This window comes from Melospiza georgiana, chromosome 1 (genome assembly GCF_028018845.1).
Source record: "Melospiza georgiana isolate bMelGeo1 chromosome 1, bMelGeo1.pri, whole genome shotgun sequence".
Lineage (NCBI taxonomy): Eukaryota > Metazoa > Chordata > Aves > Passeriformes > Passerellidae > Melospiza > Melospiza georgiana.
In genome coordinates, this window is record NC_080430.1 from 80,535,867 (window position 1) to 80,556,932 (window position 21,066).

Genomic DNA, 21,066 nt, shown 5'->3' on the forward strand with positions numbered 1-21,066 from the left:
CGGGAGCGGGGCCAGGAGGCGGCCCCGAAGGGCAGGGCAGGGAAGGGCAGGGAAGGAAGGCAGTGCCCGCGGGGCGGGGCAGGGGCCGCGGCCGCCGGGGTGCGGGGGAAGCCGGTGCTGAGGGCAGGAACGCCGGGGGCGGGCGGGAGAGCAGGCAGGGATTCTCGTCCCGGAAAGGGGCAGGGATTCCGCCCGGCTGGGCAGGCGCCAGGGCGCTGGCGAGGGCGGCGGCTTTCCCGGAGCGCAGCGGGGGCGGCGGTGCCGGTGCCCGGTGCCCGGTGCCGGACCCTCGCCTCCCTCTCTCCCTCGCTCCGTCCCTCCCTCGCTCCGTCCCCCCGCGCGTGCCGCCCGCCCCGCCCCGCCCCGCCGCCCGCGGCCCCGCGCGCCGCTCCTCGCACAGCGCCGGCCGTGAGGGAGCGGCCGCGCCCGCCCGCCGGGTCACCTTCCCGGCCGCCGGCAGCCCCGACCGCCCCCGGGCCGCCGCCATCCGCCGCTGCGGGCCGTCCCCGCCCCGGGGGAGCGGGTGCCCCGGGGCATGAGCTGCGCCTCCGGGAGCGTCGTGCTCCCTGCCGGAGAGCCGCCGCGAGCCGCCGCCGCCCCGCTGGAGCTGCCGGCCGGGGCGGGGGAGGCGAGCGGGGACACCCCCGAGGAGGGCGAGGGCCGGAGCGGCGGCTCGGAGAACGGGGCCGCCGGCGGCGACAAGCCCGAGACGCGCTCGGTGTGCAGCAGCAGCGAGAGCGGCAGCGGCGGCCACGGCGGCGGGGCCGGCCCCATCTGCAAGATCTGCTTCCAGGGCCCCGAGCAGGTGAGCACAGCGCCGGGGGCGGGCGGCCGAGCCCCGCACACCTTCGCGCCCTCGGCTCGGGGTCGAGCCCTGTCCCTGGTGCTGATCTCGGCGGCGCTCCCCGGCTGGAATCGCCCTCCCCGGCTGCCGCTGTGCGGGCGGGCTCTGGCAAAAGCCTGGGGCGAACCCGAGCCGGCGCAAAGCTTTGGGGGAATTCAGGGATTTTGCCGTGTCTGGCTCGCACGCTGGGTGTCCTCTGGCGCTCCCGCTCCCTGGTTCACCTCCGAGGGACTCTACACAGTACGGATTTCTCAGGTTTCTGTTAGACTTTAAAATGAGAGTGTTAGCTTACAGGTAATGCTGAGAAGACCTCCAAGTATCATCTCTGTCGTGACGTTACTGGGCATAATATCAGCGATGGATCTGTAACTAGCATTTTATAGCTTGTCTTGGAGTTGGAAAGAAGAGAACAGCTGATTTATATAATACAGAAACTACTGGGGGAAGTGCTTACTTACATTATTTAAGGTCCTCTCTGACAGCTGGCTAGCTGGACAGCGCAGAGCCATGCTCCAAGAGTAAGGCTCTCTTGGAATTGTGACATCACACATTTCTTTCTAAGTGATGACTTCAAATAGCTGTTGCAGAAAAGTATCCAACCACTTTTGGTATCTTTTGAGGTATTTTAAATGGCTAATGGTACTGTTGTTTAATGCAAGGTAATATTTCAGTTGTTTCACACAGGTACATGAACATGTGTAGACAGCTCTCTGGCTTTTATCAGAAGAAGCAGCTAGGTATTTTTAAGACAGTTACATTTTTGAGTATTTCATAGCCAAAAATACATGCTTTTCCAGATAGTGAAATTGAGACCAAGTCATTGTAACAGACCCCCTAAAGATTTTGGTATTGAGTGTACATGTATGTGAAAGGTTCCTTTAAAGTTGACGTTTCTGTATTGCCTTTCCAGGGTGAATTGTTAAACCCTTGCCGCTGCGATGGCTCGGTACGATACACGCATCAGCTTTGCCTCTTAAAGTGGATAAGTGAAAGAGGGTCATGGACCTGTGAACTCTGCTGTTACAGATACCATGTTATAGCCATTAAAATGAAAAAGCCTTGTCAGGTAATTTGTTCTTTTAAAAAAAAAGTATGTCTTTTCAGTCTTTTTTTTTTAAACAAAATTATTCTTACTTTTACTTCCAAGGTTTTTGGAAAATGCAGCAGAAGATCCTATATGCCTCACCAGCTAGCACTTGCACCCACTTGAAGTTGGTTTTTAAGAACAGTTACATATTAAAATGTGTAGTGATTTGGTTCTGTTATGTTCTTCTGGTTTTTGATTTGCTGTAGAAATGGTTTTTAGAGGTTGGTAAATTCTGTAAGTAGTTAAATCATGCTGAGATGTGACAGAAAACTTGGATCTCCCAGATTAACTTCCTAAACTTTAAAAATGTCTTTATTGTTTGTTCAAGGCTCACTCAAAGGTTGATTTTGTTCTTTCTTCAACTTGGGATCCAGAAGGGAGAGGTGACGAAAGCTTCTGTTGTCTGCGTATTCATCAAGTGTAGAAATGTAAAAGGAGGTGACTTTTCAGTCCTGGCACAATTCAGAGCAGTAGAACACTCTTAAAGTTCTGTCCTCCAGAAGCTGTTTCAGAAGCTGAAATGTGCAGTAGCATTTTCCAGAGCTCCATTTCAGCAGCATCAGAACATGAGAGGGAAGTTAGAGCATTGTAGTGGTAGCATGTTCAGGGAGAGGTGGGGGGAGAAACTCAAAGCTCCACCAGATCTCTTAGGGAAGCCTTAATACCACTGTGCATACCAGAATTCTTTAGGGACTTTAAATTCCATCTTGGAAATTATATTTTATAACATCTGAGGAACACATTTAGTAAGATAATTGTATCTTTTTTTAGTTTTGATCCTAGGAGCTCAGAGATGATGGAGCTCTCAAAGGCCAGAGCACTCGGGTCATTTTTCTGTGCCTGTGTTTGATTGGAGTTTTATAGAAAAGACATGGTTGGGTGGTAATGGCAGTTATGTGAACGTGATAAGCATTCCTTGGATGCAGAATATCTGGAGTATTTGCTTACAGTTGTTCAGATTATGGGCAAGTACTTTCAGAGCCAGTGGACTTCAATTTTTTTGCTTTATAAATTCTCAAAGGAAAGGTTTTTGGTAAGCTTTCCTGGATAGAATCTTTATGATGTTAAAAAGTAAAGGATTTGTAAGACATTCCAGAAAATGAAGGTGGCAGATTCTGTTTCTACACAGGCATGGTTTGGCATGGGGTTTAATACTTTTGGCTTTTTTTAACCTTTTAAAAAGTCTTTATTTCTTGCATCTCCACAGCAATCTCATCCTTTTCCTAGCAAAGATTACAATAGCAATAGTTTGCAATTATAGTATCTGAAAATCATTGTGAGACAGCAAAGACATGACACAGTTGCCTGCAAAGAGGCATCTAGTACTATTTGAGATGTCCTAAGGTAGCCAAAATGTGTACACAGAATAGCAGATATGACAGAACTTGTGAGGCGCTCTGGAACTGCAGATGGAGGCCAAGTGAATATTAAAGGACATTTGAAAAGTCATTAGACACCTGTCTGTGGACAGCAGAATCAAGCCCAAATTTGAAGAACAACTGTGGAAAAGAGAAGCAAGGAAGAGTCAGTAGATGATGCAGTAGGCAACAAAGTTTGGCCAAGCTTACAAAGGATGTAAAAAGAAACTGAAGAGACAAAAGTTAAATGCCACTCATTGCATTAGTCGTCACTGTTTTTTTCTTATTTTTTTGGGGGTAGGGGCAGGAGGGACAGAAAACGGATTTATATTTCTCATTAAATAGCTTAATTCTTTATTTATTCTTCACCCTGTCTTTCATTATTTAGGTAAGTTATTTAAGTCTGTCCTCTCTTTCTAAACAAAATAGCATACAGAAAGGTTTCATGGAGTTACATCTCAAATAATAAGTTGGACATACAATCCTGAGGTCAAATTCCTGACACTCAAAAGATCAACCCATGTCTTTGAGGAAACACAGTAGTACCTTTCTCAGTCTCCTGCACAGAATGTTTGTCTTGTAGTAACAGAACCTGAAAGGAAGTCTCAAACTGCAGTCATCTGTGTAATTTTATAAGGGGAATCAGTCTTAAAATGCGCTTACTCACTCCCCCATACTCTTGACTGTAATAATATTTGCTGCTTTTAGCCACTGGCTTGGCTTAAACTTTTGGACAGGTTCTGAGTCATTTTCTACACTACACAATTGCTTGTTTTAAGGTAACTTTTTGGTTAGTTTTAGCAAAAAGCTAAGGGCAAGACCATTTCAATACAGAAGGATTTTAAAACATCGTCAGCTGAAGTAGTGAATGTACTTATAAGTTCCCAAAAAGGCAGGACTTCTTGCATCACATTAGATACAGTATTTGGACAGGAGTAGTTTACTCTGTCAACAACCACTAGTCCGCCTCAGTCCATCTTCCCAGAATTGTCTCTACCAGTCTTTTACTTATTAGAACTTTGTGGGCAGTGTCATAGGAGAGAAAACTGGTGCTATTAACAAAAAATGCTTTTTCTCAGGTGAATGCAGATCTGTGCCAGGTCTATGCAAGCCTGGTCTATTTACTCTCAGGTCTGTGCAGATCTACATCAGCTCTTCAGGTTTGCTTTCACCTCATGTATTTAAGGAATGTAACAATGTGTAGAGACTTAAGAAAGATTTTCCTTTGTTTTCGTTCAGAACATTGGAATAGATGTGAATATTCCATTTAATATCTAACATGTTCTGTGGTTTCCATTGCTTCATGGAAGGCAAAGTTATCTCCAAGGGTGCATCTCCTGGGGCAGTACATTCAAGAAACAGAATATTTCTGTTTTGATAGAAATTCTTCCAGTGTCAGTGTTCCAGTTCCAGATTCAGCAGCTACTACATAATTCACCTTTAAGAATCTAATCCTGGAAACACATAGATTTTATTATGGGAATAAACCCTAAAACACAAACAAAACCCCAAATTAACTCATGGGCTAGCAGTGGAAGATGAGCACACAAACAAGTTGATGACATTTGATATGATGTATAACAGAGATTTGGAATTTTTTCAGTATCCCTCTTAGGACCATATCAGAAAGATGTATCTTGTACTAGTCCATTAATGAAAACGTGTTCATGTTGCTGGACTTGCTCCATTGGCAGGGTGGAATTTGATCCAATAATAGGCTAGGCTATGTTAATAACTAGGAAATTCTCTTACTGCCCCTCAAACTATAATGAGGGAAGCTGGAATAAAAACTGCTTTGGGCAGGGAGGTTTGAAAATACTTAAAAATGAGAGAGAAACTTCAAATGTGTGACTTGGAAATTAAACTAATTTAGAATTATAACTGAGATTAACAAAAAACAAAAAAGTGCAAAAAGAAATATTTTTATTAGTTCATTATAAGGTTATAATTTGTACATATTTCCTTCCTAAAGGAAATATATGGAAATATATTTCTAAAAGAAGTATAAACACATTGTTTTATTTTTATTGGTGCTATGTAGTTTTTATGCTGTCAGGAGATTAGTTTACTAGACTTGCACTTAAGTATGAATGTGTATTAAAGAATATCAGTGCTCTTGTAAGATTGAGAATTGATGTTTAAAAGTGGAATAGAATAATGCAAAGGTTGAGAATATATACTTTGGTACTAAAACCTGTCACTTCTATAAGTGAGTAGTAAAGATATTAAGAGAGAAGCCTTTTCTAGACTGTTAGTGTAGTCTGTCATAAAATGGTGTTACATTAGGTGTTTGATAAATCCTGTTCATTAAAACATTATATTCTGGTACTTTGGTGAAATGGACCTATTCCAAAAGTTATACAGTAGATGGATGTGCTAATTTAAAACCTAATTGTGAGGCAGTTAAAACTTTTTCTGATACCAGTAAAATCACCAAACTTATTTAAATAAGTAAATTCTTACTTGTTAGGCCTGATTTCTTAAAAAAGAAAAAAGATAAGGTGGTACTTTTCAAAAGGTGAGGTTTCACTTTTCCAAATTTTGTTAATGTGCATAATCCTCACTCATTTGAGAAAGCTCACCGGCATCAACTAGGTAAGCATGAGCAAAACTGCATAGCAGACTGCAGGTATGTGAATGTGTGTTACACTAAAAAGTGCAAAAGTCAAGTTTTTCAGCTACTTCAGTATGGAGGTCAGTGTCCAGAAAAAATTGTAAATGTTTAATAGAAGTTTTTGTGGATGACTATGCTCAGCTGGATGACAGCATTAAGTTCTTCTAGGCAGAGCTAAAAAGGGGAAAGGCTGAAATCTTCAATTACGCGTTCTAAACTGCACAATGTACTAAGGACAATCTATTAATGTCTCTTCCTGTACTGAAGATCCAGAAGAATACTGTGCTGTTCCATATGTCAGTGGACAAAAAAGAACAAAAAGAATTGTTCCAATATTGGACAATTTACAAAGAAATTTGAAAAAGAGATAAGGAACAAATCTATGGTACACTGGCCCTGGTACCGAGACCCCTGGTACACTAGCCATTTCTAACTATAATTCAGTTTTTGGCATCTCAAATGAGATGTATTTTAAGAGACCTCTTAAAAAGAAAATAATGAAGCTTTGCAAGCACCCTTTGAATATGAAGGCACTATGCAAGGGCTGTTGGAAAATAAAATACTTGGCTGAGACAGGTATCATGAACTAAATGGAAGCGAGATTCAATGCCTGAGTAGTCATTAGAAGGTAATTAATACATCAATAAATGCCTGGAAGGACTTAAAAAAATCAAATAAAGTCTTTTTAATTTCATGTAATGGAGAAGAGAGTCCATCATAGTGGAGAAAGTAGGCCAGTAACATGGTCAAAGTAGTGGAATAAAAGGAATTGTACTTGAAGCAGTTTTGTACTTGCTGAGAAGATTACTTTTGTCATGAGCTTAAAATATGTGTTACGTTAATTGAGACATAAGACAAAAGTGATGATGAGAAATAATTTTTAACATATGAATAGACTTAGATATGCTACATAGAAAGCACATGCAAGCTTTAGAAATATTGAGAACAGGAGGATCCAAATATGTATTGAAATTTAAGATAATTCCTGATAAATTAAGGATCATCCCAAGAACAAATTCATGTTTTGGAGCGATAAAACTATAGGGCTGGGACATGAAAATCCTAGAGATTTTAATGACCCTAATTGAATGATAAAATCCATACAAAAAGTGGTAGAAGCAGACTAATTCTTTAGTTTTGACAGGAGAGAGAAATCTGAAACAGAAAACTAGATGTCAGTCATCAGCATAGATACAGTACCTGTACTTCTCACACTTTTTTTCTTTTTTGTAAGCATCTTTTGGCCACTTCTAGGGAGAATTTACTAGACTGGATAAACCTTTTAATCTGATATACTCACAGTCAGCTCAGTGACTGCACTGGGTAGATTGTGATTATGATCAGTTCTAAGTATCATGCTTAATGAGTTAAGAAACAAAAGGATAGCAGAGCTGTTGGAGAGGGCAGTTGGGGTTTTTTCTGTGATGGGAAAGACAAAATACATTTTATGTTTACTTTCTGTTAAAGATCTGAAGGCAAATGAGGGACTGAAAAAGAGAATTGTGTAAGCAAGTGCCAATGGTGCAGAGTACGGAGAGTATAAAAGCAAGGACATCAACTTAAAAACAGAAACGCAAAAAAATTGAAGGCATCAAAGAGAAAATTCTGATGGGACAATGAATTTCATGTTATATTTTCTTTGTTTTCTTGTCATTAATGCAAAGAAAGACTTGGAAATAAAAGGAGTAGAGAACTGGCAAATAAAAGTGGTAAAAAGGTGTGGAGACAGAAGTCAGTTTAGCTTGAGAAAAATATTTGGTTGGCCATTCAGATGAGAGAGCACATTTTTCACAGAGCAAGTAAGCAGGCCACTGGTGCACTGCTAGCACAGTAGGAGCTGAATATTTGGCTGCTAACATACAGAGCTGAAGGAGTGCAAAGTGGACATTACAGTGGAAAAGAAGAAAAAAGCTTTAGAAACTTTAAAAATATGGATCTAAATGATAATTAATGAGGCGAGAGAGAACAGGGGATGGAACAATATCATAAGTACCAATGATCTGAAAGTCATGAAAAAATAAAGAACAGTAGTTGAACAAAGGAACTGATTCTATCATCACAGTGAGATTTGGGTAGGGATAGAGAAGAACTAATAACAAAATACTAGATATTGACTTTGATATTCCTTTGAAGCATATTTGTAAGTTATGAGAAGAAATTAAATTCATCTTAAGAGGTCAGAGGACACATCAAGTGGGAGCTGAAGCCATCGGGAAGAAATATGGGGGATTACAGAGAAAATCAAACAGTTAAGCAATTCTGTCAGACTTCTAAGCATATCCTAAGGTAATCAAGTAAAATACAAAAGAAAAAAAACCAGAGCCTACTTTAAAAAAATAATAGTATTAAAAGTATTTGGGTGTGTGCCCCTCATACATTACACTTTTATTTTCCGCAGCTTATTAAATTTCAATTGCTTTCTGTTTTTATTTTGTGAGATGTGTAGTTTGTGCTCAAGGCAGTTTGACTGCTAGAATAGTGTGAAAAAAACAGTGCAATGTAAACTGTGAATGGTTCTTGGAAATAATTTTTTAATTACAAGTGTCCTACTGATTTAGTGGTAAGATATATAATATAGATTTAAAGAGTGGCATTATCTTGTTATATTAAATAGTGGGTTAAATATGTCAAGGAAAAAAAGTTAGATTCCTTCAGCCTACGATTTTCATGGGGCAGAATGACTTGCATGGGAAACAGAGGCAGGTTGTTTTTCAGAGGAAATATATCTAATTACAGTTATTGCTGGAAATATAAGCATAAATTACATATTTGCAACAGACTTCATTATAAAAAAACATCCAAAAGTAGAAAAGGATGTCAATGGGAATCAGGGTTGCTGCCTATACATAAGTGCTGCCATTTGAAATGCTAAGAATAACAATGCAAGGCTTAAGATATGGCGTCAGACCTGCATTTACAAACCTTTGTATTACTGGTTTTTTTGTCATTTTCTGTGCTTGGGTGTTTTCCCAACGGCTTGATCTGCTAGAAGTTTGTTTAGTGATCAAAGATTTCTGAGTTTTCACAATACAAATGTTTGTCTTTTTGTCATATGTCAAAAATCCTTATTATTTAAGTCTTTAATTCCTGTCAACAGAGATTAGTGGAAAAATACTGAAACCAAGAAGTGGTTGTTTCAGCAGACTTCTTCTATTTCTTAATACGAAAAATTGTTAATACATGATGGTGTACTGCTTTCATACTGTGTGTCCATAATTCCTTACCTTACGCCAGTTTGGCAGTGCAAGTAGCCTGCTCTGAGCACCAAGTACTGTCAATACATGTTGACTTCTCTACCAGTCTCTGAAGTGTCCTTGTAGTGTTATCCACAACTGAAATTAGTCAAAGAAGATTTTATTAAATTAATTTTGAAATTTACGTTTAATACTTCTTGGTTTTGAATGTTGGTCCATTCTCACTGAAGTCTTTAGCACTTCATCCCAATGACTGGCAGTCATGCCAACTTACTTCTTTCTTAATTTGCTGTACTGGGGAGACAGCTTTTGCACCTATTGCACTTGTATTTTAAAAAAAATTTTGTCCCATGTATAGATTCAAATTGGATGTTTGATATTCACTCTGAAGACTCTTTCTTATTGGTTCAGCAGTGCGCAGAGAATAGCCCCTGCCTGCTTTTGTGGCTACAGTGCAACAGTAAAGGAACGCTTTGACCTCACTTCCTTTGAAGTACTTGTCTGAGTCAGAGCACCCTCATTGTGCGTTTTGCCTGCATGACTCTTTTGCCATGGGGTTCTTTGCTTCTTTTTAAAATTTATTTCAAATTTCCTTTTTATTTACTTTTATTTCTTCTTTTATTTTTCTTCTTCTTTTGTTTACATTTCAGTGAAGCTCGTGGAGAATGAGTATTCTCATTCTTGGCCACATGCTGTTTCCTTACTCCCTACTCTATTAGTGTGCATGTGTCCCATTTTTGCATATTTTTCTGGCAGTGTCTTCCCTTCAGGGCAGCATTAAACTTTGTCAGTTCTGTAATGACCATATTCCCAGTACAGGAATATACCATACTGTTACCCTCACAAGCCATATTAGTGGATGGGGGCTATTTCCTAAGCTAAGGCTCATTTTTCTCATCTTTCATGGCTAAAGAACAGATATAATAAAATAATTCCTTAGCAGTTTCACATAGTCATGTACCTTGTCATCAAGATCAAATGCTAGCTAGCTTTATGTACATTTAACTATTCTTCTAACACTGGAAGCATATTATTCCAAGCACTACAAATATTTTAGAAAAAGCAAATTCTGTGACACTGCCAGCCAGGAATCTGTAACTGAAGAAAATGAGAGTAAACTTCAATATGCCTTCTCTTTTTTCATGCTAAGGAGGCTCCCTCTGCTCTATGGGCAAAAACAGACAGACTGAGAGTCTACATCTTAATGGAACACTTTATGTATCTCTCCTTGCTTTATCTGAGCAATCTGCAATTTACAATCTACTAGAGCTTGTGGCTACTCCCAGCACATTGTGTTCCTCCTTGAGTGACTAAAGTCTGCATCTGTTTCAGGGCTGCTCTTTCATAGGAGTAGAGTAGTTGGACAAATTTTAGTTGAAGGAATGGGTGTAACAGCTGATGTGAGCTCCCTGAGTCACATCAGAATAACAGAAATAGACTATGGGAGACTCACACTTTCATCCTTCTCCTGCACCTAGAGCACTGTTCCTTCACATAGCTGCTGTTTTTACTGACCGTAAAAGTCATTTTAAGCTCAAATCATTCGATGTCACCTCCCTAAAAGGACACTTAGATGGTATTTGAATGTACAAGCTGACCTAAAATCCTCCCGAGACTTCATAAAGAGGGTCACTTCCTCCTCACCCACCATTTACAGAGCCCTGCATATCATCTCATTGCCTTCTGGATGCTTGCACTAAATAGAAATTAGATTAGTAACAGATGCTTTTCTGATATCTGTCAAATTTACAGAAAATATCTTCATATACTCCACTACCTAGTGTAAACAGAGGGACCTTCAAATACATCTTCTAGAATTGCATTCATGGGTGCATCATCACTCTCTACAACTACCTGAAAGGAGGTGTTGGTGAGGTGGATTTGGCCTCTATCCCAAGTGAAGAACAAGCAATAGGACAAGAGGAAATGGCCTCAAGTTGTGCCCAGGGAGGTTTGATTGGAGATTAGCAAAAATTGCCTCATTGAAATGGTGAGGCATTGAAACAGACTGCCCAGGGAAGTGGTGAAATCATCATGTCTAGAAGTGTTCAAAAGGCATGTGGATGTGGCACTTGGGAATATGGTTTAGTGCTGAAAGGAATTGTGCTAGGTCAATGATTGTACTTGATGATCTTAGAAATCTTTAGCAACTTTAAAATTCTATGATCCTATAATCTCTGGGATTTCAAAATTCTCTACTTCTACTGCTCTTTTTTTCTTATAGCCTTGGTTAAAAATCTAGAAAATATGTAAAATTGCTGTTGGTTCTATGGAAATGTGCCTAGTTCAGAGTTTCTCCACTAAGAATTGATGCCATGTACTTGACTGTGTTCAGAAATTTGTGGAAAATCTATTGTGTGCTCAGTGGGAAGTATTTATGGCTGCTGGAATTTTAAAAGCTTCTCTTTCCTCTGAGCTTTACCCTCCTGCTTTTGTAGATGTCACTGATACAATTGCTGTGAACTTAGCCCCAGCAATTAAACCTACAAGATCTATGGACTTCAGTCTTCTAGTCTAGATTGTTTTAGAATAGAAAGAAGTTTCAGTAGTTTAAGAACTTCCAGATGTCTTGGTGGTCATCATGTGACACAAGTGAGTTTTTGTCTTCATTGTACAACTCTCATGCATCAGGTCCTCAAGATAACCTTCAAAGTTCTTCCTTCCTTGTTTAGGTTCAGAGATACAGGCTTCCAACCTGTTTACTTAAAAATAATCTAGAATTTCTGCAGTGCTATATCCTATAATCCTGCGTTAGCACATCTGAAGTGTGAATAAGAAGCCATGTCTTTGTCCCAGGGTCACTCTCTGTTTTCATCACCACTTCTCTGGGCAACCTGTTCCAATGTCTCACCTCTCTCACTGCAAAGAATTTTTTCCTGATATCTAATCTAAACCTACTCTCTTTTAGTTTAAAGTTGCTAAACATCATCCTATCACTGTACTCCCCAATAAAGGCTCCCTCCCTGTCTTTCCTGTTGTCTCTCTTGTTGGGGAAGAGAGTTTTGTAAAATATGTTTTATGATAAGAAAAAGAAAATTACTTTAGAAAACTAACTTTTATTTACAAACTCAAGTTCATGCATGAATTTTCATGCCTCCAAAGAGATGGTTAATTTGCACATCTCATGTTTATTTTCATTACTAAAGGAAAAGCATTTTCAGAAGACTCCTGTGTGTGCTGGAAGACAGCAATCCAACTGTTCAGACTGACTGTGGCCATCAGCATTTCTGAAGGATGTGGGTCCAAAGTTGCAGCTACTTAACTTCCTGCTGGCCGATTCCACCACTGGACTTGGTTATCTTGTTGGTTGAGAGTCTGGGCAGCTTCATTTTGGTGGACCATGATCAGGCATTCACAAAGTGGCATCATAAAAGCTCTTCTGTTGGAAAGTTGCTTAGGCTTGTTTTCACAGTCACTAAAATACTAACTTTTCCTGTTCAACACTTCATTCCAAGTTCCCTGACTGGAGAAATGATGCATTACTTCAATCTTGCTTGTCCCTTAAAATCCTCTATGAGTTAAGGCTAATACAAGAGAAACAGTTCTCTTCAGTACAGCATAGCAAAAAACAGTCTGATGTCAGTATACTGGCCACTTAAATGATTGTTTTTGGTATAGTTTATGGTAGTGATTCACAGTCAGTTTTCTGTAATTCAGAGTTGGATCTGCATAAGTTACTAAGTCAGTCAGGCCTGACTGGACAAACATACCTGAAGAAGAGTATTAGGTCCTCTCTTTACTAGATGTCTAAGCCATTTACCTCTTTGAGTGCTTTGAGCCATGAGATCTTACACTACCTGTTTCACAGCCCTGAGACATGTTCCATTACCTCTGTCTGCAGTCACCAGTCTTAAATATCCTGCACTTTCTCAGCTCACAGGCTTGATATTTACCAGTCTAAGGAGTAGGTGAAAATTCCATCTGAGATGGAGATGCTTCCCTGCTTTTTCATTAGACATCATCCATGCAAGGATGAGTTGCCCGCAAACTCTGGAAATCAAGAAATTTTTGTCTGACTACAGTGGCAGAACCAGGGCCTATTGAAGATCTACTTCCCTGTTTCTATCCATTCAGAGAGGTGAAAAAGAATCATAGGATCATAGAAAGGTTTGGGTTGGAAGGGACCTTAAGGACCTTGTAGTTCCAATCCCCCATGCCACGGGCAGGAATGCCATGGGCAGGAATGCCGCTCAGTAGATGAGGTTGCTTAGGATCCCATCTAATCTGGCCTTTAACCAGTGCTTCACCACCCTCTGAATAAAGAATTTCTTCCTAATTGCTTTAATTTTTTTCAAGTGGCTAGCAAGTTGTTTCAGGGCTTATATGCTAGGGGACCCCTCAGGTGTTTTTCTAAGAGTGTCCTAAATTAGTTCAGAGCTCAACTGTTACTGTTAATATTGGTAAGGAATGCAGAAACTGTGCTGACTGTAAGGCAGAACAATCTTATGAGCTCCTGTTCTGAAAAGAAGACCAGTAGCTCCATCATATATAATTAATGAACGTAAAGGGGGGACTACTGTCTAGAAACAACAAAATGTGACTGTGTTTATAGTAATAAACTTAAAAAATTACAATTGCAGAACAGTAAGAGATTTTTCCATAAATCTATTTTCCATATTAACAGCATGTACTTATCTTTCATTCTTTTTGGTGCTTTTGGTATTTGAGAGAAATTGATGGCATTTTTATTTTATGTCTGTGTTTTTACTGCAAGAGATGGTACATAGGTTATATGTAAGCCATATAAGCACCATCAAGCCAAGAACAATTTATAGCTTGGGAATTTTCAAACACAGTGATATGAATGGATATTACAGTTTTTGGTATTGCAGCCATTGCTTCTAGAAGCAATATGATTGTTGACACAGAGTGCAACAAGTTAGCTGGAAATTTTCAAAAGCATATTGTGCAATTTAATTTAATTACTCCAAGGGATTTCAGACATATTCATGATATGGTTAGAGAGAAATAGAGAGTATCTGGTATAGTGTATGCTACAAAGGTAGCTATTCTGTTTTTTCACAGATAGAGCTCTAGTATTATATGATATGTAGTATTTAAATTGCCCCTCTCTGTAATTAAGCACTACAGCTTCTATGTTTTTATAAAAATGGAATCTTGTAAGTAAGTGAGTGATCAAAACCATGGTTACTCAAACTATTAGAAAAAAATTAGTATTGATTCAAACAGCACCTATTAGTGTGTAATTGTGATTATTTAGCAGTACCTGAAAACACTAATGCAATTGACTGCTAAAATTTTGCTGTGTAATAAATATTTAAATAACAACCTAATAAAACCCCCTTATTAATACCACTATTAACATTAATCCATTATACTAATTCTTAAAAATGTATTATGCATATTTTTAAAGCCTTTTAATTATTATACATAATGTGTGATATGTTAATTAATAAATTACTTAATTCTTCCACTAGGCCAAATTTTCAAGCAGTATATTATTTACCATATTCATTGGTACACTCTAAAATTCTATAATTATGACAAATTTCTCTTTAAGTGAAGACATTGCTAATTTAATTCACTACAAAATCAATCTAATTGATTTATTAATTTAAGCAATTACATTCAAATTGACTTACAAAGCAGACTCTGCCAGATTTCATACAACCCAGAACCCAAGATTGTCTTCTTCATGATTATACGCTATATAATATCTTGGTACTCTTGCCATTCTGCCTTCTAACCTTCATCCAAGATACTCATTATCTTACTTGGGGATTAGACAAGGCAACAACTCGAGCTCAGGATATGTTTCTTGAGTAATTTCGTTGCCCTTGAAATCTGAACTTCTCTTTGTTTCTCATCTTACAAAGAAACACATGAAATCAGGATTGCTTCTTCTCTCATGAGCATCTTCCAGATTTCCATATGAAAATTCTGATTGCAGTCTGTGAGTTAGTTTTGCTGAGGGCCAAAAGGAGCAGAGGCCAGTATTTGTACTCAGTGGATTTCTGATGAGGTTGTATCTTGCAGTGCTGAGAGACATCATTGCCATATAGCAACTGGAAGAAGTCTGAATAGGGAAGGTGCATCTTCCTAACTAAAGGTGGGGAGTTGCTTTGTTCCCGAACTGTTGTTGAACTATTGTGACTAATGCTGCTGCAGGATGCAGGGAAATCCAGCGACAATACATGATGATGTTATTTGATTGCATGTCTTTGGATTCACAGAGTGTCTGCAAGCAGATAGTGGGAAGCAGTAATTATGATGTACTTTAAACAAAATTATGCTTTACAACTAGACTGTACTTATCCAATCAAATGCGTTTGTGCATTTACATTCTGAGGGTCCTCTTCCAGTCTTCTTTCAGTGAACTTGAAACTTTGAACTCTGAATTTCCAATTGCATGGAATTTCTTTCACTTTCATATAATTTCTATGGTTCTTTTCCATTATAGCCTTTCCATGGCTTCTTTTTCTGCATCCATAACTCACTGAAATAGGCCAGTATCAGAAATAGTTCTTAACTTTCTTTGTACGGTACTAAAATCATTTCCCTACTTATCCCTATGGAGATGATGTGAATAGAGTAATCAATTTCATTTACTTTTCCTTTAGTTCAGAGAACATCTATGTATTGTACAGGAACTGGAAGTGTTCCAATAAATTACTTGGAAGAAGTTCTACTATTGAATATCCTGAATAACACAAAAATCTGTTATTAAAATAGTATCCTTAGAGGTGAAAGTTTAAAACCTTGCTTTCACTCGCGTGAACAATAAGTTTGAGGCAAGGTCCTCATAATGTAATAATTTTGGAATGGACCAAACATTAAGGTATAGAATATTCTCAAATAAACTCTCCATGATTCCTTTTGCATTGGTTGTAAAAATTATTTAATTATTCATAGGATCAAAAAGACAGGGAAAGAGTAGCCAGCACTTTCGGAAAGTTGAGCTAGCAAATTAAATGTGAGTTTAAGTAAAGGAGCCAGAATTAATACTTAAATATATTCAACATGGAAGACAAGAAGGCATCAACAGAAATGTATAGTGACTGTCTAGTGACTGCATAGTGACTAGTGTTCAAGGTATTCTTGTGGAAGAGGCTTGATCTGGCCCTCCATGCTGAGAAATTTTTTACATACATTTGGTGACTGCATCAATATCGTCATGAACTGCACAATATTAACCTCATGTTCAGTATTTTTTTCTAAATTTAAAAGTTGTCAACAGTTTTAGCTAGAATTTACAGATAGGTTTTTTCCCACGAGAGAAGGAAAAAGCAAATCCAGAGCCCTTTCTGATACTGTTTATTTGTGTTGAAAAAGTAAAATGCAGAACTGTATAGGCAAAATGTGGTTAACACTCCAAAGTGACTACATGGCATGAAAATTGTTAATACCTCCTTCGTATCACTTATTTATGATCTTGCTGAGGTTTACTTCCTGAGTGCAATTATACTGAATGTTTTTTCTCTCAGCGTTCTTCCAGGAATGTGGACCTGACGGTAACAGGACAGCCTATGTTTGAGCTAAGTTGTCAGCATCACTTTGCAATCATCTTTGGGTTGCAGAGACTGCAACAACCATGGCAGGCTTTAATTTCCTCCAGTCATTAATATTTAATTTTCAGATAATGCTATCAAAAATACAGTAGGTTGTAATGAAATTCAATATTTCCAATACAGCGGCAACAGAAATTGAACAGTTCCTACTTTACAGTAGGAATACTATTTATTCACATAGAATGGTAATTTCATTTTCACCAAATATACACATCCATGGAATGTGCAAAATGCCAATGAGCTAAATGCCAGTAAGCTAAACGTAGTTAGTTTGAGTCTCATAGGCTTTAAAAGTTAACTTGAGAATAATTTACCTAACCGTACATGTTTCTTATTTCCTTCAGAAAATAAGAAACCCTAGACTGTGTCCTCTTTGCTGTGCTGTATATCAGCAGACAGCTGTTCTTTTTTGTTGTAGTCCCCCATGAGAACAAGAGCTAGCAAGCATGAAACTTCTCCCAGCTTCCTACAGAATACTTCATCTGTGTCTTCATCCTCCTTGGGTGGCCTGTAACAAACTCCCACCAGGACGTCTGCCTTGTCACCCTTCCCCTGAATCTTCATCCATGAATGCTCAAGTCTATCGGCATCATCATTAAGCTCTAGACAATCATAACACCCCAACGTTCAGGGCTACCTTGCCAACTCTCCTTCCTTGCCTATCTCTTCTGAAGGGTTTACAGCCATCCATTGCAGCACCCCAGTTGTGCAAGTCCTCCCACCATGTTTCCATGATGTCACAGTTTTCCTGCTGCCCAATGGATTCCAGCTCCTCCTGTTTGTTGTCCATGTCACATGCATTGGTGTGGATGCACTTCAGCTGGGCTATTGATCCCACCGCCTTTTTTGGGGACAGAAGCCCTAATTCCTACATCACCATTCTCAGGTGTTTCTGTGCTTTCTAATGTATCAATAACTTGTGCTGTTGCTGACACATACCCAGATCTTCATTCCTGCATTACTGAGATGGCAGACGAAAGGACCTTCATAGCACTCTGCCTCTCCAACACTAGTGTGCTATCCCCAGGCTGATCTCTAGCGAACATGGCTTTATCCCTTTTCCCTTCAAGTTTAGTCTAAAGCTCTTTCAGTGAGCCCTGAAAACTCCTGAGCAAAGATCCTTTTCCTGCTTTGTGACAGGTACGCCCTGTCTGTCATCACAGGCTCAACGCCATGTAAATTGACCCGTGATTAAAAAACTCAAAATTCTGCAGGGAGGGAGTTGCAGAGATTTGCCTGCTGAGCTCAGCAGGAGCTTGTCACCATTGTCCCCTGTCATTTAGGTCACTGCATTGGACAGAGGATAGGGAGTCCTCCATATCATGCATTCTTGTCTGCCCTTTTGTGCCTGTCCCAGGGAAGGTAGTTGAACTGTTTCTTTACTTTTTCTTTCTTACTCCGATATTCCTCATGCTGCTTGCCTGCCTCTTTTCTGTCACTATGAAGAGAAGTTCCTCTTCCTGGGCATGCCTCCCACAGGCATGCTCACTGCTGCTGGTCCCTACTGCCACAAGAGCAGGACACACTCTGCAGCCTGGCACCAGGGTGTCAGCATATTCCACTGGAGCTCTGCCTGGGTAGCTGCCTCGGCTGGTCACACAGTCTTGCCTAATTCCTTTCATTATTTTAACTGTCAGCAAAAAATAGATAGTGAAAATTTCTCAGAGAAAGAATAATGTAAGACTAATGTAGTTGACAGCACAGCTCTGCTTGTGGCCTCAGATCCCAATTCTAACATAATTTTAAAAATTGTAAGATAAAAGGTTGAACTGTTCTAATTAGTAAGTAGTAAGATTTTGAGAGATTAATGTAATAGAATGTGAAGATTTTGTAGATTGACCAGGATGTCCAAGCTTCTGGACAGCCAGAAATCCAAGGTGCACCCAGGGTAGGTGTAGATGTTCAATCAGTTGTGTACATGCAGTAAGTCAACACTTCCAGGAGCTGTCAACTAAACTGCTTGAGTGGTGCACAGATGGGTGGGATCTGTACGGTAAATGTTATGTTTTTACAATGTCCCAAGTAAAATAGTGGTGCAGCCTTCCAAGCTGATGGAGAAATTACATACAGCCCAAACTATCTGTATTGATGAACTCTCTGGCAGATAAAAAGATAATGGGCATCATGACTCCAGGCACTCTATGTGTTAATAATGTATCAAAATAGGCAGCCATTAATGGTGTGCTGCAATTTTTGTGACATTGATTCTTTTAAGAAAAAGTCATAAAAACAGAAGCCTATAGCTAAAAATGACATTTCTTATGTTTTTGTGTGTGTGTACTCAAAACTATGCATTTTCTGTCCAGACTGGTCAGTAAATTAACTATCATTGTATACTAAATCATGTAGGCAGTGTGTGCTTACTGCAAAACATTTTAGAAATCCTAATTATCTAATCGCATAGACTACCAACAAGATAAAGTAAGGAACAGCCATTTAAAAAATTATATGTTGGACTTAAATCAGTGTGTTCTTTTGCTTCTCTATAAGTTTTATTCATATGTATGCAGATTACAAACCTGGTAATGGATAATGGATGATACTAGGAAAGAACTTTTTCTTGTAAAAATTAGTTCTAGCAATTAGAGCAATCTAACAAAAGGTTTTTGAAGTTGTATATTTCGTATGTTTTCAGGTTAATCTTGTTATATTACAGTAGGTCACAGCCAGGCATTATTGTTACCAGTATGTAAAATATTCATTCCAGAATGAGTGAAGGGATTGAGAGGTTTCTGTCAGCAGTGCCCATAATGAACTGTCTTTCTGAGACAACAGAGTGGGATAACCCCATAAGAGCTCTTTGTCTTAAGGAATTTTGGTGGGTTATAAATTGGTACAGCTGATACGCATTTGGGTAGCCATAAGGAAATTTCATATGTTCTTCATATGATTGCACGCTTTTGGATCCATAGAGTGTCTGCAAAACCTGTTGTTTCTTTGCAGACATTTTTAATGCAAAGTATTCTAAGTACAAGCACAGTATCAGTTCTTTTGAGATAATTTTTCCGCCATATATTATACCATAATCAATTGGTTTCTACAAGGCATTATTAAAACAAAGCCAAGTTAATATTGATTTATCTCAAAAATGACAGACCTTTGAATATTTTATCCACCTTTATGTTAGTAAGGACATGCATATAACTGCATTGACTTTATTCTTTAACAATTATTCCATCAAAGCAATAAATTTCCTTCAACTTCTGAAAGTCTCAACCTCAAAAATAAGGAATTATTTCCTTGTATTTGTATTTTTCTTTGACAGAAACTTTAGAAGAAAAGAGGAGCAATATTTCTGGGGTCAGAATTCGAACTCTAGAGTACCATTAATGTATTATACTCCCAAATGATTTATCAGGGAAGGACCAGTGGTAAATAAAAGTTTAAAAGAACCAAATACAATGAAGTGTCAGTAGAAGTAAAAGTCTAGGAAGTTTTCAAGGGCAGAAAGTATTACATTAAAATCAGAAGCATTAATTTTATTTTGTTTAAAACACCATTTTCAAAGGAAGTTTTTGCCATCATTGTAAATTAAAATAAAATGCTTTTTTCATGGGCAACTGAGATGGCATGGTACATCATAACACTACATATATTATGAGAAGGAATATGAAATGGGATTTTCATAGAAATTTGAAATAATTTTAAATTATATTCTTAATAGTTTATAATAATTATATAATAGTTTATAATAATTTTAATATATTTATATCATTACATTATAGATATTATATTACATATAATAGATTATAATTATAATTATTATGTTAAATTTATAAGCATTTGTAAAATCTCATAAATGAGGTTTTAAAAATTATTATATCTGAAACCTACAATATTATTATAGTTATCAAGATGCAAAATATTTCACATTTCTTTCTAGCTGTTGAACAAAAAACGACAATCTTTCTCATAATATTTTTTTAGGGTCATCTACTTTACAGAAGCTGACAATAAAATCCTGTCTAGATCTTTTATAACACGGCAAAATGTTTAGCTAAAATAACTGTTACAGATTGTGGAATGTATAGTCAGCAAATAGAAAAAACAAATTAGAAAGTCATAATATTATTTGTAGTCATGAATGATTAAAATTTTAGAACCAAGTTATATGAAGAAAATGAGAAAAACACTAGTGGAAATAATGGATTTAAGTCATGACACATGAATTCAGTCTGCTTTGTTCTGAATGCAATTTCTCAACATAGTATCACTGAGTAATTTTTATTATTTTGTGACTTCATAAGCCATTAATTTGACATTAAAAGATGAAGTGATTATAACAGAACAGTGAGTACAATAAGGAAAATAACTGTGAGAAATCAAAGAATGGTTACCTGACTCTGATATTATAATAAGAATGTCATTCTTAGAAGGAGCTTTCTTTTCCTGGGTTTCTTTCAGTTGTATTCTCACACATGTTAGCCATGTTGTGAGTGA

At 38.5% G+C, this 21,066-nt stretch overlaps 1 protein-coding gene across 1 annotated transcript in view; it reads left to right on the forward strand.

Moving 5' to 3' along the window:
- The first annotated feature begins 535 nt into the window (after positions 1 to 535).
- MARCHF11 (membrane associated ring-CH-type finger 11) overlaps positions 536 to 21,066 on the forward strand; it is a 32,460-nt gene continuing 11,929 nt past the window's right edge. The window contains exons 1-2 of the mRNA XM_058030266.1: positions 536 to 805; positions 1,755 to 1,910. Coding sequence (XP_057886249.1) covers positions 536 to 805; positions 1,755 to 1,910 — 426 coding nt within the window. The remainder of the gene's footprint in view (positions 806 to 1,754; positions 1,911 to 21,066) is intronic.